Here is a 24,349-nt window from a genome sequence, read left to right on the forward strand (position 1 = left end):
AGAAGATTCTAGAATCTCTAAGCACAAGAGCTAGACAGGTGTCATTGCCCCTTCAATGGATATCATTAGCAGAACTGGGATACCTGTCACCTAGTCCTAAGAAATGTTACTGTCTAATTTAAAACCTTCTCAGCAAGAACAAAGGATTAATTAAGCTTTTGCCCTTTGCCTGAGTGGTCAACTATCAGAGGCATAACTCAACATCTTATGCACAGAGGAAAGATGTCAACACAGGATAAAAATTTAACCCTGGGCTGGAGATGTTGAACACCTTGGAGTGATAAATCCAAGGTGGCCAGAGTGCATTGAACATAGGGTAAGGTCAATTTTCATGTGCAAGTAAGTGTCAGAAGTAGAGGAAAGCTGGGACTAGAAACAGAGTGACAGTATGTGTAGGGGAAAATAACAGCACAGGTAGAAGAAGCAGTAATTCTGAAACAGAACAGCAGAAGCGAGGTGCTGAATAACTGTCATGTATGTCTCTAAGGCTCAGTGATTGCTGTGGTGGTCCTAAGTACGTTTATTCTTTGAGTGCCCCAGGAGGCAGCCAATATCTGGATATGACTAGTCTGGAGGTTTACAGGAATCCTCACACACAGGTAAACAGCTGCCTCATTGAGGTGAATGAAGACAGTGAAGGAAAATCAGTGCTGTCTGTACTTCCTAACAGAAATGAAGGGAAAATAAAATAAAACTTCCAGTGTGGATAGAAGCAAACACATGGTCAAAAGATCCTGGTCCTTTTATTTTAAATCTACTATAAAATGAATTACATCTCTTTTATTTAGTTATGTGATTTCTTTAGTCAGAATTTAAAAAAATGTGAATTAAAAAAATAAACAAACATGTGGCAGCTCTGAGAAATTTAGCTTGCCAAGACCAAATTGGACATAAACATTTGTTAACAACAGCAAATAAAATTATTGTGCCTTTCCCTGGCAACTGTTACAAATTGCAAACACAGCCTTTGAAGAAGTATTTAAATCATAACAGTAGTTTCCAAATAATTCATTAACTAAATTAGCATAATAATATTCATTTATGGAAGTACCTTTAGTCATGCTTAATTGCTCAATTAACATTTTTCATATGCTAAAAATGAATTTTAAAAGAATAATGGCACCTCACTAATAATATATGACCTAAAATGAAATAGTTGGATTATCAACCTGTCCCAAATTTACTTCACTTTGTACTAGGAATTTGTCAAATATTTTATGTTTGAGTGCTGGTAAGTCTTCCAAGTTAGCAGGGCCAGAACCAAGCAGAAAGAGCTCACCAAGAAGTGAAGTGAAAACACAATACCTCATTCTTCCCTGTGAGCAAAGTATCTTCCAAAATTTTTCCTGTCGCTGAAACTAGCACCTTCACTCGATATTGGTTAATAATTCCATTTGGTTGTCGTGGTTTCTTCCAAGTAATTCTTATTTGTGTGGCTTCTACCTCTGCAAGTTGTAAATCAGTTATTGCACCTGGAACTAAAAAAAGAAAAGAAAGAATAAAGAGGACATTTTAAAATACATTTCTAAGTGAAAAAATTTCCTAAATTCTTGGCTCATGATTTAAGATATATAAACAATTCTATTTAAAAATAGACTAAAACGATTTACTGATCTATTAAAAATTAAATATGATATAAGAGTCATAATTTCTAAATATTATTCTCAAAATGTAAATAAGGAACAGGAGAATGAAGGAGCTCAGTGAATTTCATCCCAAAATATGACTCTTTTGTATAGACTATTTTGAATTAAGGGCCATTAGAGATCAACAGGCCTTGGAAACGTTTCCCTCTATCTGCATAAAACCAGATAGACCTATCTACCCAAAAGAACAATTGCCTTTCCTTCCCCTCCCTGTTATCACAATATATTGCAGGAAAGAAGATCAAGAATTCAACCAGGCCTGCCCCAACCCATTTTAAAGATAATACCTGTCTCTCAGGTTAATTTCCAAAGAGAATCATTTTCAAGCCAGTCTGTTTCCCCACCATCCATTCATTCTTCCAAGTATCCATTCATCCTCCCTAGTAACCACTTACTGCCCCTAAACAGAATCACCTATATTCCTCATCTTCTCCACCCCTCTAAAATGAGGGTATAAAAATGTCTGGACCCCATTGGGATATTGGGTAATCACTCTGTGATTTTCCCAATGAGCATAGTAAATAAATTTGTAATTTCTTTCTCTTATTAATCTGCTGCCTTGTGAGTTGATCTGTCAGCGAACCTTCTGAGGGCAAAGGGGAAGTTTTCTTCTCATCCACAATATCATAGAATAATTTTCCAAAATCCAAATGCCATAACATTTATTCAGAACAAATTAATTAATAAAAATAATTTCTCTGAGAAGCTGCCTATTTGGGGATGATTAATGCCCAGTTAATCTTGAAGGCTTCATAAAAATTACAATAACAGACCAAAGTATAATATCTAAAAGATTTTCATGCAATGAAATGTAGTTGGTAAATTCAATTAGACTGTCTTTTAACTTATTACATGAAATTGTTTGAAGAGTTGATTGATTTTTGTCCGATGATTTTTAAATTAATCATGTGAGTTTCAAATTTCAGATGACCTCATCTTGGCAGTAGTGAAGAAAAATAGGAACAAACTAACAACTGGATTAAGATAAAGCACCAGGTACTTAAAAAAAAAAAGTAAGTTCTAATAATAAAGTCACCAAGAGTGACACATAGGAAACCCCCCAGTTTCAAAAGAGTAATGGAACACACAGATAAACGTGCCCTGGGCTTTTGACCATTTTTGTTTATAGCCCATTTTGTAATTATGAATAGTTCATTCATCCCTCCAACCCTCACTTTTCTCATTTAGAAAATGGGTATAATTACTGCTTTCCTATTACTATATAAGGTTACTGTAAGAAACAAATGGTTCAAGAGAATTTTTAAAATTTCTAAAATCTTCAAGAAACAGAAAGTATGACATAAAAATATGGTCCCTTATGATCAGGATTTGGTCACACATTATATTCATTTCCCTAAGCTAGATATGTGGCAGGGGTATGGGTTTAATGAATACCAGTTAGAAAAGACACATTGCTTTAACTCTAGTGAGAATTGCTTTTATCAAAAAGTCCCAAAACAACAAATATTTGCATGGATGCAGAGAGATGGGAACACTCTTACACTGTTGGTGGGACTGCAAACTAGTATAACCTCTATGGAAATTAATATGGCGATATGGCAAAGAACTCAAAGTAGAACTACCATTTGATCCAGCAATTCCACTATTGGGTATTTACCCAAAGGAAAAAAAGACATTCTATAAAAAAGACATTCTGTACTTGGAAGTTCATAGCAGCACAATTCACAATTGCAAAGCTGTGGAAACAACCCAAGTGCCCATCAATACATGAGCGTATTAATAAAATGTGGTATACGTATAATATGGAGTACTACTCAGCCATAAAAAATGATGAACTAATACCCCATATACTATCCTGGATGGAGCTAGAACCCATTTTTCCAAGTGAGATATCACAAGAATGGAAAAACAAACACTACATGTACTCACGATTGAATTGGTACTAATTGGGCAACACTTAGATGCACATATGGAAGTAACTTTCACAGGGCATCAGACAGGTTGAGTGGGGAGGATGGGATGGGTAAATTCACATCTAATGGGTACAATGCATGATGTCAGGGGGGTTGGGTACACTTCTAGCTCTAACTTGGGCGGTGCAAAGGCAATATATGTAACCGAAGTGTTTGGACCTTGCAATATTCTTAAAGAATAAATTAAAAAAACAGAGGGGCGGAGCAAGATGGCGGACGAATAACACCGCCAGACAGAGGGTCTCTACAGAAAAGACCAATTCTAGCAGAAACTAGAGGAAAGAAGCAAGAAGACGAGCATACAGCGGACAAGGGCCGGAAGGAGGGGTACCTGAGACCCCGGGAGACTCCACGGGAGGAGGCTGCGGAGGAGAACTGGAGGCTGAGACCACCGGAGCAGCCCGGAGACCAGCGGCAAGGGTAGGTGGAATTGCTGTTTCCCCTCCCCTGCATTCGGGACTGCTGGCGGGCTCCCCAGTGGGTGGAGAGACCTGCGGACATCAGCCCAGAGACTGCCGCCGCTTGCCAACGGTGAGCCTGTAGCAGACGTGGCACCAGGTTCCCCACTTCCTCCGGGCACCTCCGTGTGCACGGACCCGAGCCGCGCGGCAGGCGCCATATTGCCTCCTCCTCCCCTCCGCCGACCCTACCCGCGGCTGCCCAGAGAGACAATACAGCCACCAGCCGGAGGCACCTCCAGGGAACGGGACCTTCCCGTTTGGGACCCCGCCCGCCCTCCCAGGTGCTGCTGGCACCGTGTTCCCAGGAAAACGGTGCCGACTCAGAGGCTGAGAGACATAGATCCAGCTTGGGCTCCCTGTGGGTGAATTAGGACCGGAAATCCTCTCCCTGGTGGGAATACAGTTTGAACTCTGGGACCCAGAGGTCGGACCTGCAGACCAGATCCCCTGCACCAAGGGCTAGCATTGCCCCGGGCACAGAAGGATTATACGCGAACAGCCTACTGTGGGCTGTGTGCCTCCAGGGGCGGATCGGCGTCCTAGAGGGCAACCCTCCTCCCGGGAGGAGGCCGTGCGCCCAACCCAGGTGGCGTTCCTGTGCAGGGAACCTCCCCGCCGGCACCACAGTCTGGGGAGGCCTGGTGGCTTGTGGTCTGGCCTGCTGGCAGAGGCCCAGGAGTAGCTGCAGAGTTGGGGAGGGTGGAAAGAAGCGAGGCCTGCTGCAGACTGCGGGTCTCAGACAGCCCCACCCCCACCTCCAGACTTTCTGGCTGAGCGGGACCATTCCAGCCCTGCCCTGACAGCTTTCCCTGTAAGCTGAGAACAGAACTTTGACCCCTGCTAACGGCCTGAGGGCAGGCTTACCCAACCCAGCTCCGCCCAGAACGAGAGCTGATAACAGGACTCAAAATCAACACCATAGCCTGTTCCTCCAAGCAAACGCCACCTACTGACAGGGGCGGCATCTTGCACAGCCTTTCCACGGCATCCACTGACTCAATATACAGGGAGTGGTCCAATTTCACCCACAGGCACCACCTAACGCCTCAGAAACTAAACAAGGTGTGTGAATACCCAAACAATAACCTAAGGAAAGAAACAACAACTGATCGACATGGGAAGAAGTCAGCGAAAGAACTCAGGAAATATGAAGAACCAAACGGAAAACACACCCCCAAGGAGGAGCACCAGCCCCCTAGAAACGGACACCGACCAAAATCAGGCAACCAATATGACAGAAAACGAATTTCGTATGTGGATCATAAGAACACTCACCCAGCTGCAACAACAACTCAATAACCAACACCAAGAAAACACAAAAAACCTCCAAGAAATGGAACAAAGGTTCAACAAAGAGATTGACACAGTGAAGAAAACTTTAACCGAAGTCCTGGAGATGAAGAATCAACTCAGAGAACTACAAAATACTGTGGAAAGTCTCAAGAACAGGGTAGATCAAGCAGAAGAAAGAATCTCAGAGCTTGAAGATAACACCTTCCAATTAAATAAATCAGTCACAGAAATAGAGCAGAGAAACAAGAGAAAAGACCAAAGCCTACAAGAGCTGTGGGATTATGTGAAAAAACCTAACGTGAGGGTCATAGGTTTAGCCGAAGGGGAGGAAGACAACACTCAAGGGCTGGACAAGCTTTTTGAAGATATAATAGAGGAAAATTTCCCAGGCCTTGCTCAAAATCTCGATATACAAGTTCAAGAAGCCCAGAGGACCCCTGGGAGATTCAATGCAAACAGGAAGACGTCACGTCATGCAGTCATCAGACTGACCAAAGTATCAACTAAAGAGGCCCTTCTAAGAGCTGTAAGACAAAAGAAGCAAGTGACATACAAGGGAAAGCCAATTCGAATAACATCAGACTTCTCTAATGAGACTTTACAAGCAAGGAGAGACTGGGGCCCCATTCTCACTCTTTTGAAACAAAACAATGCCCAGCGTAGAATATTATTCCCTGCAAAACTAAGCTTCATATATGAAGGAGAAATAAAAACATTCTCAGACAAGCAAAGGCTCAGAGAATTCACCAAGACAAGACCAGCCCTACAAGAAGTACTTAAAACAGCATTACGCACGGAACATCATAATAATAATCCACGGATATAAAAACAACCAAAACCCAAAGATATTAAAGGCCAGATATTACAATGGCTCAAGACAGAAATCATAGCAACAACATCCAACCCAACAGAATGATCAGTAATCTACCTTACCTATCAGTTCTCTCAATAAATGTGAATGGCTTAAACTCTCCACTCAAGAGACATAGGCTGGCTGAATGGATAAGAAAATACAGGCCAAGTATATGCTGTCTTCAGGAAACACATTTAACCTGCAAGGATGCACATAGACTAAAAATAAAAGGGTGGAGATCAATATTCCAAGCAAATAGAAACCAAAAGAAGGCTGGTGTGGCAGTTCTAATTTCAGACGATTTAGTTTTTAAACCAACAAAAGTAGTAAAAGACAAAGAGGGTCATTATATAATGGTGAAGGGCACAGTCCAACAAGAGGAGATAACAATTTTAAATATATATGCACCCAACTTAGGTGCACCCAGATTCATAAAGCAAACCTTACTGGAGCTAAGCAAATGGATTAATAGCAACTCCATAATCGCCGGAGATTTCAACACCCCACTGACGGCACGAGACAGATCCTCCAAACAGAAAATTAATAAAGAAATAATGGACTTAAACAAAACTCTAGAACAATTGGGTCTGACAGACATCTACAGAACATTCTACCCAAAATCCACTGAATATACGTTCTTCTCATCAGCTCACGGGACATTCTCTAAGATTGACCATATCCTAGGACACAAAGAAAATCTCAAGAAATTTAAAAAAATAGAAATCATACCATGTACTTTCTCAGATCACAGTGGAATAAAACTAGAAATCAACCCTAACAGAAACTCACATTTCTACACAAAAACGTGGAAATTAAACAACCTCCTACTAAATGATTACTTCGTAAATGAAGAAATCAAGACGGAAATAAAAAACTTCTATGAAGAAAACGACAATGGAGAGACAAGTTATCAACTCCTCTGGGACACAGCTAAAGCAGTTCTGAGAGGAAAGTTTATCTCCATAAATGCCTATAACCAAAAGGCAAGAAGATCACAAATAGACAATCTAATGAAACGACTCAAAGAGCTGGAAAAAGAAGAACAGACCAACCCCAAACCCAGCAGAAGAAGTGAAATCAACAAGATCAAATCAGAACTAAACGAAATTGAAAACAGGAAAGCTATTCAGGAGATTAATAAAACAAAAAGTTGGTTCTTTGAAAAAATAAACAAAATTGACACGCCATTGGCTAAGCTAACGAAAAGCAGAAAAGAGAAATCTCTAATAAGCTCCATCAGGAATGAAAAAGGAGATATCACAACTGATCCCAAAGAGATACAAGATACAATTTATGAATACTACAAAAATCTTTATGCACACAAACTGGAAAATGTGGAGGAAATGGACAAATTTCTAGAAACACACAGCCTCCCTAGGCTCAACCAGGAAGAAATAGATTCCCTGAACAGACCAATCTCAACAGCTGAAATAGAAACAGCAATTAAAAATCTCCCTAAAAAGAAAAGTCCCGGTCCAGATGGCTTCACACCTGAATTTTACCATACTTACAAAGAAGAACTAGTACCTATGTTGCAGAAACTATTCCACAACATCGAGAAGAACGGAAACCTCCCCGACACCTTTTATGAAGCGAATATTACTCTGATACCAAAACCAGGAAAGGATGCAACAAAAAAAGAAAACTACAGACCAATATCCCTAATGAATATAGATGCAAAAATTTTCAACAAAATCTTAGCTAACCGAATCCAGACACTTATCAAAAAAATAATCCACCACGACCAAGTGGGCTTCATCCCAGGGATGCAGGGATGGTTCAACATACGTAAATCTATAAATGCAATTCACCACATCAACAGAAGCAAAAACAAAGACCACATGATTCTTTCAATAGATGCAGAAAAAGCTTTTGACAAAATTCAACACCCTTTCATGATACGAACACTTAAGAAAATAGGCATAGAAGGGACATACCTAAAAATGATACAAGCCATATATGACAGACCCGTAGCCAACATCATACTGAATGGGGAAAGACTGAAATCATTCCCACTTAGAACTGGAACCAGACAAGGCTGCCCACTATCTCCACTTCTATTCAACATAGTGCTGGAAGTCTTGGCTACAGCAATCAGACAGGAAAATGGAATCAAAGGTATCCAAATAGGGGCAGAAGAGATCAAACTTTCACTGTTTGCTGATGATATGATATTGTATCTAGAAAACCCCAAGGATTCAACCAAGAAACTCCTGGAACTGATCAATGAATTTAATAAAGTCTCAGGATACAAAATTAATACACAGAAATCAGAGGCATTCATATACGCCAACAACAATCTAATTGAGAACCAAATCAAAGACTCAATTCCCTTCACAATAGCAACAAAGAAATTAAAGTACCTAGGAATATATTTAACCAAAGAGGTAAAAGACCTCTACAGGGAGAACTATGAAACACTGAGGAAGGAAATAGCAGAGGATGTAAACAGATGGAAATCCATACCATGCTCGTGGATCGGCAGACTCAATATCGTCAAAATGTCTATACTACCCAAACTGATCTACAGATTCAATGCAATACCTATTAAAATCCCATCAGCATTCTTCACAGATATAGAAAAAATAATTTTACGCTTCGTATGGAACCAAAGAAGACCCCGAATATCAAGAGCAATTCTAGGCAACAAAAACAAAATGGGAGGCATTAATATGCCAGATATTAAACTATACTACAAAGCTGTAGTAATTAAAACAATATGGTATTGGCACAAAAACAGGAATATTGACCAGTGGAACAGATGTGAGAATCCTGATATAAAACCATCCTCATATAGCCGTCTCATCTTTGACAAAGCAGACAAAAACATACGCTGGGGAAAAGAATCCCTCTTCAATAAATGGTGCTGGGAAAACTGGATAGCCACCTGTAGAAGGCTAAAACAGGACCCACACCTTTCACCTCTCACAAAAACCAACTCACGCTGGATAACAGACTTAAACCTAAGATATGAAACTATTAGAACTCTAGAGGAAAAAGTTGGAAACACTCTCCTAGACATCGGCCTGGGCAAAGAGTTTATGAAGAAGTCCCCAAAGGCAATCACAGCAGCAACAAAAATAAATAAATGGGACATGATCAAACTACAAAGCTTCTGCACAGCCAAAGAAATAGTCATGAAAGTAAACAGACAACCTACAGAATGGGAGAAAATTTTTGCATCCTATGCATCCGATAAGGGACTGATAACTAGAATATACTTAGAACTCACGAAAATTAGGAAGAAAAAATCAAATAACCCCATTAAAAAGTGGGCAAAGGACTTGAACAGAAATTTTTCTAAAGAAGACAGAAGAATGGCCAACAAACATATGAAGAAATGCTCAACATCTCTAATCATCAGGGAAATGCAAATCAAAACCACAATGAGATATCACTTAACCCCAGTGAGAATGGCCTTTATCAAAAAATCTCCAAACAATAAATGCTGGCGTGGTTGCGGAGAGAGAGGAACACTCCTACACTGCTGGTGGGACTGCAAACTAGTTCAACCTCTGTGGAAAGCAATATGGAGATACCTTAAAGCGATACAAGTGAATCTACCATTTGATCCAGCAATCCCATTGCTGGGCATCTACCCAAATGATCCAGTGACACTCTACAAAAAAGACACCTGCACTCGAATGTTTATAGCAGCACAATTCATAATTGCAAGGCTGTGGAAACAGCCCAAGTGCCCATCAATCAAAGAATGGATTAATAAAATGTGGTATATGTACACCATGGAGTACTATTCAGCTCTAAGAAACAATGGTGATATAGCACACCTTATATTTTCCTGGTTAGAGCTGGAACCCATACTACTAAGTGAAGTATCCCAAGAATGGAAAAACAAGCACCAGATATATTCTCCAGCAAACTGGTATTAACTGAGTAGCACCTAAGTGGACACATAGGTGCTACAGTAATAGGGTATTGGGCAGATGGGAGGGGGGAGGGGGGTGGGTATATACATACATAGTGAGTGAGATGTGCACCATCTGGGGGATGGTCATGATGGAGACTCAGACTTTTGGGGGGAGGGGGGGAAATGGGCATTTATTGAAACCTTAAAATCTGTACCCCCATAATATGCCAAAATAAAAAAAAATAATTAAAAAAAAAAAAAATTAAAAAAACAGAACAGAGAAGAATGACCCCATTCCTTTTTAAGACAACAGAAAGGAACTAAAAAATAATTTTAGAACTCCCATAAGTGTTATTTATAACTAATTAACATAATTATGATTAAGTTAGCCACAGAGTAAACTATTACTGTATGGAGTTTTCATCCAATAAATTGAGAGCTTTTTCTTTGTCTTCATTAACTAGTAAAGACTCTCTAAATATTGTGACAATCATGAGTCATTGATTCATTGTTCCACACACTGAGCACTCATCCTATGATCACTGTATTAGACATTTGAGAATAGAAGGAGGAATGAGATACATAAAGCCCTTTACACAAGGTCACCTCTCTTGTGCAAGTTTTATTTCCTTAAAACATACTTCACCTAGCACCTACATTTCTGTCATTATATTAACCAATATACATTTTTTAAAGGTGAAGGAACTTTCTAATTAACCGTATGATATAAAATTAACAGGGCTATTTAAATAGAAGAGCTCCTATTCCATCTTTCTTTAAAATTTTAGTTTGCAGTCTCTATGTAGACAAAACTTTAACCAGTATTGCATAACATAAATTACAGAAAAGATCAGACATTATTTTCTATTTAATTTGAACTGATGTAGAATCTCAACTGGAAAAACCAGCTTAATGACTGTATTTGATCATATTAATCAGACAACTTAACCCTGCCTGTTGAAAATGAAATGAAATGGTCAATTCCATTTTATGTAACACATTAATGTGATAGGATATCAGATATTACCCAGCATAACAGGAAAAAATTATTTTATTGTCCCTTATTTTGCTAACCAAACCTAAGAGTTGTAGTAGACACTGTTTCTTTATCTTTCAATTTATAATATTTCTTAATATAACTTAATAAGTGTTGGCCCATGACACTAATGCCTAAAATTATAAACCAAGTAAAGATTAAGTGGTTCTCTATTTCCCTAAAAATCTACTGCAAACTTACATAAGAATAATGACTGTAAACCTATCTCTTTTTCCTATTTAAAAAAAAAAAGCTTAGAGGATAAAGGAAATGGAGTAGATAGCATTGTATCTTGTCTTTAGAAAGATACTTGATCTGTTAGACCACAAATTCTTATGAGGAAACCAGAGAAGTATGGATTAGATCAAACTCCTTTAATATTGATACAAAATTAACTAAAGAAAATCAAATACACAAGGCAATTATTCATGGTTAAGCATCAATTTTGAAGGTGTTATCTACACGGACTACCGAAAAGTCATTCTGAAGTCAATACATTTATAAATTTTTCCAATAAATGATAAAGGGAGTAGACATATGACTGATAAAAAGTATTCCATATTTTCTTTACCCCAATGCTATTTGTCTCCATCATCATACTTGAAGCTAAATAATGAATTTGCTAGAAAATGACAAAGATGATTTTAATTTTGAAGGTGTTTGTCCACAGGGAGTACCTAAGAGTCATTCTCAAGTCAATACTTGAGAATTTTACTAATTCTACTAATAAATGAGAAATGTTTATAAATTTTACTAATAAATGAGAAACCAAGTAGACACATAACTGATTAAAAATATTCCAAATGGTTTGAAGTTTTCAAATGAAGAGCTCTTAGAAGAAATGAATTGGAGACAAATGGCATTGGTGTAAAACAAAATACATTAAAATCATGTTTGCCATTATCTAGCAAATTAAATGTCCACTAGAAGTGCATTTTTTAAATGTATTAAAAATTAAAGCTACTGCAAATCTCAAAAACCACAAAGTTGACAGGTTTTCAGTGATTTTTTACTAAGATTTTGCTACCATTTGCAGAAAATAACAAGTTGCAATTGAAGGACAAAAGTCTTCACTTCCATAGTCTATTTATGGGGTGGGGGGGGGGGTGGGAATGTAAATAAGAATATCAATAGGGTATTTGCTTTTAAGAAATTGTGAATTTTAGGAAATTTTTATAAGATATTTGACACTGTACAGAAATGTTATTAAGGGATATTGAAGCAACAAAATTTATGTTTTTTATCCTCATAAAAATAAGAAAATATTGTTTCAGCACTATCTGATTTTAGAATAGGCAACTCTATGATATTTTGCAATCTTGTAGATTATTATAATTTTTTTCCAAAATCACCTCTTCATGCTTGTGTAGAAATCTGCACAGTTAAATATTAAGGGATATAGAAACCTTAGGAAATATAGAGGAGAACTGCTATAGCAATAGGGTGTTCATTGTCTTTGGTAATCAAAGTAGACTATTGACCACGACATTCTCAGTGTTAATAAAATCAAATCTACTGTAATGTGATAGCACATTTCATGCTCTATAAGAGGTCAGTACAACATTTTTTTCTATAAATATCTGGAGATTTATTAGAACTCTAGTTATTTTAAATGGTATTAATTTAAAAGAAGCAAGCTAGTCCTAATTATTTTTGAATAGAGTATAGACTACTTTTAAATATGGAGATGAAAATAAATTGAGTAACCTTAATTAGAGTACAAGAGCCATTATATTAATAAATGAAAAAAGATAATCTAAAATTATGATACTAATTTTTAATTGAAAGTAGATAGTTCTAATGAGTTATTAGATTGTACTCACATACTTTAAAGACTCCTTTATTTCAAAGTTTTAATTAGTGGAACTAGGACTAATTGGTGTTGTCAGAAGCAGAAAGCTACATTTATTGCATTTTCCAGAGCATTCCATTGAAACATCTCCTGAGGCTGAGCCGTCCCCAGAGAACTCCATGAGGAGGACTGACATGAGGATGTAAGGAACATGCCACTCTTGGCTTTAATGGATCTCACCTGTTGCCAAGAGCCACCAGGGGGTGGTCTTTATGGTGAGTGGCTCAGGAAGACAGTGGCTCAGGAACTCAAAACAAATTGCCTTTTATACAGTGCAAATAGAGTCATCTATTCAAAATGACTCTGTGTGAAAAGTAGACCATATTAAATCTATTAAACAAAGGCCTTAAAATTCTACTTATTTTGTGAATAAAAAATGTAGATATAATGGGAAATGAATGTTGTTTAAATGATACCCAAAACAAACAACATGGCATTGTATGTGCCATGTGTGTTATCATTTCCCTATTTTTGTCAAAAGCTATAGGCCAAGAATGATGACAATAAACAATAACCTTGAATTGTGGATTCGGTTTACAAGCACCAAAATCAGCTGGATTTGAAAGAAGAAAAAAGTTCAGGATTTATTTAATTCTATAGTAAGAATAGAAATTAATGAGTAAATTGAGTTGGTTGAGAAAATACAAAGTCCAGGCCTTGCTGTGTTTGATAGCTTTTCCTAAATCTGTCTAGCTTTCTGAGAAATGCCTAAGAGCACTTTTTACGTGGAAATAGGGAGAAACTTAAGGTCTAATGGAAAAGCCACACAAAGCCAAGACTCTTCTGACAGAAACACAATGGTAAAATTTTAATGCAAAAAATGAGAACATTTTCCTTATGAGCACACATCTCTTTCTTAACCCATATATTGAAACTATATACCCATTAGTATTCTCCTTTGAAATAGATAAAACACAACTTTTATGTTCTTTCTACAACAAAATATTATCAAGTGTTATTTCTTTGAAGTGGAAGTACAAAATTGCCTACTAGTTGCTGCCCTCTAATGGTCAAACATTTGAATGATTTACCTGATAAACGTATGCCCAGTCTTTAGTTGTGTATGGGAGGAGGGTGTACCTGCGCAGCTGTGCATATTTAACTTATAAATTACTGTATGGTCTGGAAAAATCTGAAAACTTTTTCAAGTGTTAATGTGTTGTAAGAAATTGTTGTATTTTTGTCAATAATTATAATTCCTAAATAGAAACTAAGACATTTAGCAAGTTCAGTGTGGGCCAGGAAAGTATGTGGTGAAATGATATGGTAACATTTTTTTTTTAAAGTATAGTTCACCTAAAACAATGATGTTTAATAAATACATATAGACAATTTTTTGAGGAGAAATATTGTTCTCATATTACTAAATTCTCAGCATTTACTAAATGCTGATAAATTCATATCATGTGCCCACCAGGAATCCTCACTTGCTTAGCATACCCTTTTGATTATAAACATATTTTTTGTAAGCATTGGGAATATAGAAATTCCTCTGAACACTAGTTCTGTGAGAAAAAAAAATACTTCACGTTAAACAATGTGGCTCAACAAAATTAAATGTATTTATCTCAAGACTTCCTGAGGTTTTGCTAAAATTTATTTTGAACCTCTATCAGGCTGATACTGCATGTGGTATTTCCTAATCTTGCTAGATCTTGGGTCCCTTTTATTATGAAGCATGCTATGGGTTTAATGTTATGACAAACACATGTTCAGAATGAATTAGGCAGTAATTTAATAAGGAAATATCAATGAATTAAGTAAATATAAACAAAATTGCTCCTAATATTATGTTTTGCCAATTTAATAAAATTCACAAGCATATCAGAAAATATCTTGTTAATTCTCAAAAGAACTTCTTACCATCTGGTGGAGTGAATATTGAAAGATTTGACTTGGGTCCAATCCCTGCACTAGTTTCAGCCGCAACATAAACATCATACACTGTAAATGGTGTTAGGTTAGTAAATGTAAACTTAAGGTCTTTTGTGCTATTATCCAAAATCCGACCTGCAAAAAGTAGAAAATACCCATGGATTATTTTTTTAATCAAGTATGTAATCATTTTCAGATTTAAGCATAGAGCAAAGGACAATTATTCAAGGGTTAACCTATGCACTAAAATTTATTATAATATCAAAAATGAATATATTTTAAACATTTGGCTTAGTAGTATATTGATATCAATTTAATTAAAACAATGGAAAGTTCCTGGGATTTCAGTGCTGAAATAAAAAAAAAAAAAAAAAAAACAATGGAAAGAACATGAAAATCTAGTGTTTAAAATTATTTTTATTAAATCACAAAACATTATTGAATTACCATTTTATTTTTGATATATTTAAAAGGGAAACATTAGACTTTAGCAATATTAAAAATAATGACAGTATTTTACACTCAAATTTATTCAATTAAAATGCTAGTCTCATTCTCTTCTATAAGAGGATATACTGAGGAAGTATTTCTAGTTTAGCTTCTAAACAAAATTCCTTAGTATATCAGAAAAATTCCTTAAATCTTCCATTTTGCCTTGAATATTTCTTTCACCTTTTTGCTCCAACTGAAAATTGGCTCTCTCCTAAGAATAGTGCTCCTGTTCCCCTGCAGCCACCTCAAAAAGTGGCAGTCTTATTGTTTCCCACCACTCTTAGGTAAGGAGGCCTTGAGGTGTGGTAGGTGTTCTCCTTGCCCCTCCTTGCCCCGCTTTAGACTACTCTCCTTGCCTCCTTATAAAAGCTCACACCTTTAAATCCCATGTCACCAATGACATACACTAGCTCTCATTGTTGTAAGAATCTTCTACTAATCCTAGGGTCACTTACACTCATTCTGGATGATTTAGCTCTTAATTCAATGCTGCCATCTTAATTTGTGCTGATTTTAATCTCCTGAGAGATAATCCTTAAATCACTCTGACCTCTCCTTAAATAGTCTATTAGAGTTCTCCAGCCTATCTCAGCCATTCTCTCAGAATCATAATTTAGATATCACTATTGCCAATAACTGCATGTCACTCATAAGAGTTTCTATACCCACTGTTCCAATGCTTTTGTTCCATTCTCTCTTAAACTAATTCAATGAAACATTTACCTTATATATGCTACCATACTGTCCTCGCCAAGACTACTAATCACTTCCACGCTGCTAAATGCAACTGTTGCTAAATGTCTTATTTGATTTATCAGTCAGCCTGACAGAAAAAGGAGTATTTAAACCACATATTGAAAAATACTACCAGACAGGAAAAATGTATCTGTGTATCCATGTCTGTTTCTGTGTACTGGATGAATGAGTTCAGAGAACTATCATTTTGGGGGGAGAAGTGCAGATATTTCAGAATTCTGGGAGCATAAATTATTTAGGTATGAGAGATAAAGGTTACTGACGTGATTTATACCATATAAATTTCAAAATGAAATGAGTTAGAACTTTGTATCTTTTCCACATCTTCCCCCAAAATAACAATATGTAGGTTTATGATATTTAATAATTATTTGAATTAAATTTCTTTCATTGAAAGAACAAGATCTCAGATCAGGAAAACATTTTAGAGTTTACTTAATCCACTTCTAACAATTTACTATTTGAATCCCTCAAAATATCTCTGACAAGTGAATGCTCAGGTTCTGCCTGTTTTCAAAGATGGAGAACTTTTTACTTTCTAAAGCTGCCCATATATCACTTGCTTTGTAGACATTATTTTTTCAGAGCAGTTTCAGCTTCACAGCTGAAAAATACAGCAGAAGATACAGAGATTTTCCATCTTATTTTTAGAGAGCTCTCTCAAATTATTAGAAATAAGTTCCTTATTCTAAATGGAAATCTGATTTAATAATCTAAGCCATTGTCTTCACGATTATAAGTTAAAATTCTCTTGTTCAAATATCTGAAGGATTATATCTCTCCTAACACTTTTATTGAAGGGTTATCTCTAATTCTTTCATGTGCTCCACATGGAATATGGAACATGGATAATGTTTTGTCATCCTTTTACTCATTTATGATTTTAAACAAAAAAAATTTTAAAAAAAACCTCGCCTTCTTCCTTATTACTTTCATATTATTTGCTTCAGTCTTAGAGTCTTTTAAAAAGAGTCTGATACTTTTAAAGAGTTTGATATTGCTAACATATTTTATAATTCTTCTCCAAAAAGCAAACACAAAACCAGTTAAGGCTTACCTAATGGTCCATATAATTCAATTCTATAACTAAATTTCCCTGTTACTATAGTTGGTGGATCCCATGAAATTGAAAACGATTTTCCTGTGATGTTGCCTGTTACACAGTTTTGTGGTGGTCCTTCAGGTACTAAAATAGTTATAGAAAACAATGAATACATAATACATATTTAAAATAAAAGAACATATTAAATACACATAACAAAACACAAAGTCAGAGAAAGAAAATAAAATGTCATACTGGTAGCAATGGTTTTTTTAATTTAAAAAAAGGAAAAAAATGGAACATATTTGCAGGATTTGAATAACACATACTGGATCATCACAATTACTATTTTTATTTAATGCTATATATGATTACACAGCTCAAGTTTTATTCCTATTTTCATTGTAATATATTCACTGTAAATGTTACTTTGTCCTGAAACATTTATACCTGTAGATATACTGCATTCAACAAGGTCTGGGTATTAGCTTGATAAGCATCTTCCCTCTTGTAAACACAAGAAATAATAGGAACTGACAACTAAGTCATTAGGGGAAAAAAAAAAACCCATGCTTTAGTGAAATTACCATACCAACAACTTTCAGTATCCTCAAAAATTAGCAATCACAACTGAATGCTTGATGCTATATTATGATATATATAATATATCAGGTATATTATGTGAATAAAATGTATACCTGATATATCATGGTACCATATCAATACCCATGTAATTTTATATCTATATAAATATAGATAAATAAATATGTATTTACATGAATATCGATATATTACTAGAATTAAATGTAAAAATGCCTATACCTAGAAATATATATTCTTATAATTGGATAGTAGTAACAAGGTCTAATTACACTCATTTAATTTAACACCATCACTGTAAGGAACGTGCTATTACTGTTTTTAATTTTCTGATGAGGAAAACTGCAGTGCAAAGAGAATATAAGTAGGTATATATTGTAGATACGGTTTTTATCTGATACTAAAATGTTAATCACATGCTAGTTCTGCTATTACAGATGTTATCTCCACATCTGGTAATAGCAATAGCAGTAAGAGTTACATGATTATAGATGATTTAGAAGGACAAAGATAATTATTTAAAAATTGCTGAGATTATAAAGTAAAAAAAGCTGATTTTTAGGATCATGGTTTATAGTTTAAAAATCTCCTTTTTTTTCAAATCTTCTTTCTCCTTTTAGATGCTTATTTTAGCACTATAATATAAAAAAGTATGCCACTCTGAAGATACCCCAGATGGGATGCCTATTATGTATTACAAGGGAGAGGGAAGTTATTGAAAGATAAAGAAGATTAACAAAAGATATACATGAATATAATGAAAGATTATTCTATAAATAATTTAAATCTTTTCATCTACCAGAAATGACCCCATACCTGATTCTGGTGTTCTGACAATGGTACTATCAATATAACCTGCTTCAGTTGTAACAGCTGAAACTTCGAAAAGATATGTCGTATAAGGTCTCAACTGTGTCACTACAAAACTGATAGGCTCTTTCCACACAGAGCTGATCTTACTCCGTGCCAACGTGCTGGATGAATATGTAGTACGCGATGGTGGTGTGACTCTACCAAGAGTTGGAGAAGGGCTGGTTGTACTCCATAAAAAAGATTCATTATTCTCCTAGTAAATAAAATAAATATAAATGGAAAAATAATGTATGTTTTGATAAACATGAGAAGTGTGTTTCATTTCTTTTTCCTTTATGCTATAAATATTATTCTTCAATTGTGTGTGTGCCTTTGTGTGTTAGTACTATAATATTATAACAGAATAAGTTATGGACAAATTTCCTAGATTTTAATTATACCCATATATGCTAAAGTTTTAGAATACAATATATTTATTGTATTCTAAATTGTATTTAGTGTTTATTTATTGTATTCTTTATACCTTATTGTATTCTTTATACCTTAATCTTTATGAGTAGGATTTCAAGAGGCTTAAAATAAAGGTACAACTATAGAAAAATCATTAGTTAGAATGATTTATTATATTCTTTATACCTTATTTATTGTATTCTTTATACCTTAATCTTTATGAGTAGGATTTCAAGAGGCTTAAAATAAAGGTACAACTACAGAAAAATCATTAGTAAGAATTTTTTAAATTCATGTTAACAGTACAAGAGCCAAAGAACTAAAATAATTTTACTTTCATGAAATTTCAATTATAGGCCACTTTCTTCCTATTACCATCATTTTTTTCTTCATCAGTACTCAAAGGATAATGCCACTAGTACAGTACTAGTGCTAGGTGTTAGTGTATGTGCACATGTGTGTGAATGTGTATATTAGAAATACATTCTAATTTGAAAAAGAATATTTTGAGACCACTATGAAGTGTTTAAAACAAAAATAATTGTTCGACTGTTCTTCCATCAATAATAACAGATAGATAGCCAAAATTATTTTAGGAAAAGTATTTAAAGTACTTCCAGAGTTTCTCATCAATGATTAGAGTAACAACAAGTTCTTTACCAAATATGTGTACACAAAAAATCTAACTCTGTGAATTTAACTTTGACTATTCAACCTGCATTTACCCTCCCTTTCTGTCACTTGGAAGTATTATCTTTTCTCCAATTATACCTTACACTTTTCCACCTCAGGGCTTTATAAAATATCCTCCACCCCAAATGCTGTCCTCACATGATCTGCACCCATCCTTCCTCTGGTCTATTGCAAATGCTACTCCTTTTATGGAGTCTTTCCAGAGCTCCCTAATTGAAGCTCACTCTCAATCTTGAATTCCCCAAATCCTCCTGTATTCTATCTGAATAAAGCCAATTGTATATAACATAATACTGTAACCCAATATTATGAGTTATCAAATAACTAATAATCACTTAATAAAATATACAGGATCTAGATGCTAGAAACTTGAAAATATAAGGTTACATAAAATTTTTCAGACATAGAAAGTCTTCCATGATACTTACATTACATTCTGGCAATTTTCCAGTCAAAATGTCTTCCACTTTGATTGAGACATCTTTCACTACTATTCCACTTCTGGCATGCTTGACACTAATCTTGAAGCTGGTAATTTTGCCATTTGGTTGCTGAGGTAAATACCAAATCAGGTTTACTGCTGAATAGTTGAAGGCCTCGACTGTGAGATTCACCACTTTTCCTGGAGCTGGAGAAAAAAGGATTGGAGAAGGAAAAAAGCTATTATAAAATTTAGAATGACATTTATATAATTTGGGGATGTTAAATTTTTCATGATACATGAAATTAAATGTACAAATCTATTTATGTGAAACTTTAAAAGTATATTTAATTAACCTTCACTTAAAAATAAAAACTGGGGTTGAGACAAATCACCTTTACTTCAGGATAATTTGGTCAATATATGCATTGATAAAACACTTCATATAAGTATGAAAAGATAATCAATAGTTGTTTGTGAATATACAAGTTGGGATAAATTTCTTACTTCCTTAAATATTTTATTAATTTTCTTTTTTTTAAATTTCAGCATATTATGGGGGTAGAAATGTTAAAGTTATGTATATTGCCCAATTAAGTGGTTTCATTAGATATGAACAAAATAGCAAATTAAAACAATTACCTAACCATTTGCACCAAAAAGCATATTTCTAGAATGTATATAAATATTCTAGTGCCTAATATCAAATGGATACACACTCTATAGGTTGCAATTATTGTACTTTGAGTTTTATACACCCTCACAATCAACTTTCTGAAGAATTTCATTATACTTTGCTATTAGTCATTAATCATCTATAATAATAATCATCTGAGTGCTATTTTAATTGATAGGAGATTAATATTAATCCAGAATGAATAAAAATTATATCCATTAATTTCACAGTAAGATATGGAAAACTGACAGAGTAAATAATCAATATCTTCCAGAATATAAAACAAACATGACAAGTCACTTTTGAAAGAAATCAAGACAAAACAAAATGTTTGCGATAAAACAAAATAAGTGATTACAGGAATTAAAGTGTCAAATAACTAGAGTTTGGGCTTACATTGTATAGAAGGACACCAAAATACAAATTGTAAATGAATGTTTCATAAATTATATAAGGAAGTTAGCTCCTGGGAAGGAGAAGCTATATATACAAATGATATGAGGTAGGAATTAAGAAACTTCAATAAATACAATAATTATTGGGAATGATGATAGATAGGGTAATTAGCAATGGGGATGAGATTCAGAATATATTTTGATGATAGTGCTGGCAGGATTTGCTGATAGATTAGATGTGTACTATGAAAGAAAAGAGTCATAGATGACATCAAGATTTTTCCTCTGAAGAAAGGAAGAAGGAAGGTGTCTTAAATTAGTATTTGGTAATGATTGCGTGTTATGGAATAATACAATTATCATTAAAATCAATATTTCCAAGACTCTAATGTCATAAAATGTTTATGACTTGACATTAAAAGGAAAATGCAGGATATAAACTTGCACATATGGTACAAGCATATTTTCATTAATATTAAATATATAGTTACATAGACACATTCTTGGGGGCAGGGAACAGACCAGCCAGAAATGCACCAAAATGGTAACAAAGATTTTTACATGACAGAGCCATGGATCATTTTCATTATGTATTTCTTATTCACTTACTACTTTTATAATCAAAAAGAACAATATATATTTTAATGAATAACTATCCCAAAGGACTCTAAAAGTAATTGAGAGGCCATTCTGCTATATCAGATTTTGTTTATATCCTTATCTATTTTAATGACAAAAACTCACGAGTAAATTAATATAGAATAAATGACTTGGGAAAATTACCACTTTCTGCAGTTTGGAAAAGAAATGGGTCACTAAACACTCCAATGCCAGCACTATTTTCAGCAGCAACCTAGAATAGACCAAAAGGATTATGCTCAAACATTTACTCCCTAATTAAACATAATCTGAGATCATAAAACATCGACTTGTCCATAAGGTAAATGCAAAGACACTTTTTCCTTTAATTCTACAATGTTCCCAAGGAAGAAAGCAAATATAGAGCTATTTAATCAAAATATAAGGTATTATTGTCAACATTTTATAGATCAGAAAACTGGTTGAGGGAGGTCAAATATCTTACCCAAGGTCACACATGAATAAATGGTAGAACAAGAATTCAGTTGAAGTTGTGTTTATTTCCAAAGCTCAATCTACTATATACACTATATGCAAACACTATGATTATTTCTGTAACAAATGCAAGAGACCGTATACATGGTAGCCAACTTTAGAGTTCACAATCTAATCAGGTAAATAAATACATATTCAGTAAAACTATTTTTTTAAAGATAGGTGTAATTAATAGTGTAGACTAAGAATTTTAGAATTTAAAAGAGATAAAAATTATTTTTGACTTGAATAATCTAGCCAAATAGAGTAGAATAGAGAAAATAGGTAATAATGAGAATAAAATTCTCAAACTTTGGCAAATGCCATGACTTGAATCAGACAATCTTGGTTTAATTGTAGCTCTGCCAATTCCCAGTGAGTATCTTTGAGCAATTTATTTAACTAGTATAAGTCACATTTTTCTTGCCTTTAAAATGGTTATAATAATAACGTATCTATGTTATATGATTGTTCCAAGGACTAAATGAAATAACACATGTAAAATACTTAACAGGATTTTCCCCAAAGTGTTACTTATTCTGAAGATATCAAATCTACTATACCAAATACCCTTTAGAATTCTGCAGTGACTAACATTTATTTGAACAGAATAAAGGTCACAATTATTTACAAAATGTGAGATGAAACATAGAATAGGGCTTCCCAATAGGCCTGAAATAAAAGATTTCAAAAGAATATAAATTCAAACTCTGTAAAAATAGATCTAAGCAGAACTAAGTTGACTAAATCACCTTCCTATCAGCAATAGTTTCTTATATCACATTAAAATTTAATTTTTATTCATTACCCCAATAGCTTATATTAACATATAAATTAATCTGAATATATGTATATTGATGGAAAATATCTATATTATATAAATTTTTAAATGTCAGAAGAAGATTGAATACTCTTTAACCTATGTTTCTTCATGAAATAGCCATCATAAATATTTTATTTTGACTTATGCATAAGTAAAAGTTTGTTGTTGTTTTTTTTCCTTTTCCTATTGTGGGAACCCTATTATTGGTATAATCTCTGACAGGCATGCCTCCAGTCCAAAAAAACTTCCTGGCAAAATCTCTTTTCCAATATTTCTTATCATCTAGGAAGGCCATCTCAGTTATATATAATCATATATGTACACAGCTTTTATGGATTTTCTTCTCTATATTAAATTATTTTCAAGGCTCAAAGAACATACTGATATTATTTTGAAAATGGAGAAGAGTCACAGATATCTGTATTCTTTAATTAGCCTTGGAAATGTCATAGATATCACTTAATAATTATAAACATTTTCCTATGGCTTAACTAATTTAGGACTGCTTTTTATAAACTCTTACTTATTTAGTATTCAAATAAAATGTTGTTATATTTTGCATATTTAACATTGCAAAGGATTAGAAATTTTTAGAAACACAAAAGACTTAGTAAATGCTCAAGCAGTATTTGCTGAATAAAACTAAATTGAGTACATTATTCTTAGCAAAACTGCCTCTTTAAAAATGTTCAAACTATGATCCAAAATTTTAATAACAGACATGCAAATACAACAGGGTTGGGAGAAGAATAACAAAGCTAACTTTAAGTTTAACCAAAAAGTAGAATATTTTCACTTATAAAGCCTTATTCTTTAATTTAAAACTGATTTATTTTCCAAAAAGTCATGAAGCTAAAGCTTTTTAAAATAGACAAAAACCTTTTTCACTGTCAAAATGAATGAAATATTTTAATACCAAGTAGTTATTTACAAAATAATTACCTTAATTTCATACGTTGTTCCAGGATTAAGATTAGTAAGAAGAACTTCCAGACTGTCTGGCTTTGCTCTAACTTGTGTATGTACTGTTTTCATCCACGGGCAAACTTCCTTATATTTAACAATGTAGGATATAATTTTCCCATTTGGATTAGGTGGTGTATTCCAAGAGAGAAGAATCCCAGCAGATCCAACTCTTTCCCCTGCTAGGAAGACTGGAGGCCCTGGTTCTATTTTTTTAAAAAAGTCATTTTGTTAAAAGGTCAGTTATTATACTTTCACAAAAACATGTAAGAAAAGTATTTACAAATATAAACT

The 24,349-nt window shown here is 34.4% G+C and overlaps 1 protein-coding gene and 1 long non-coding RNA gene across 3 annotated transcripts in view; one reads left to right on the forward strand and one right to left on the reverse strand.

The window, feature by feature from the left end:
• Positions 1–24,349, reverse strand: part of PTPRQ (protein tyrosine phosphatase receptor type Q) — a 192,862-nt gene that overhangs the window by 167,383 nt on the left and 1,130 nt on the right. The window contains exons 3-9 of the mRNA XM_076007142.1: positions 24,035–24,261; positions 21,940–22,009; positions 20,093–20,292; positions 18,525–18,774; positions 17,124–17,252; positions 14,807–14,953; positions 1,306–1,478 (exon numbers count right to left, since the gene is read on the reverse strand). Of these exons, the coding sequence (XP_075863257.1) occupies positions 1,306–1,478; positions 14,807–14,953; positions 17,124–17,252; positions 18,525–18,774; positions 20,093–20,292; positions 21,940–22,009; positions 24,035–24,261 (1,196 nt within the window). The remainder of the gene's footprint in view (positions 1–1,305; positions 1,479–14,806; positions 14,954–17,123; positions 17,253–18,524; positions 18,775–20,092; positions 20,293–21,939; positions 22,010–24,034; positions 24,262–24,349) is intronic.
• LOC105868677 (uncharacterized) lies at positions 167–18,736 on the forward strand. Of its 2 annotated transcripts, none has more exons than XR_001152845.2 (4): positions 167–316; positions 2,573–2,659; positions 13,013–13,158; positions 18,657–18,736. It is a non-coding gene; the product is annotated as an uncharacterized LOC105868677 (long non-coding RNA). The 2 variants fall into 2 exon arrangements; XR_012921423.1 differs by having other exon boundaries at positions 2,573–2,642.

Source organism: Microcebus murinus, chromosome 10 (genome assembly GCF_040939455.1).
Source record: "Microcebus murinus isolate Inina chromosome 10, M.murinus_Inina_mat1.0, whole genome shotgun sequence".
NCBI lineage: Eukaryota > Metazoa > Chordata > Mammalia > Primates > Cheirogaleidae > Microcebus > Microcebus murinus.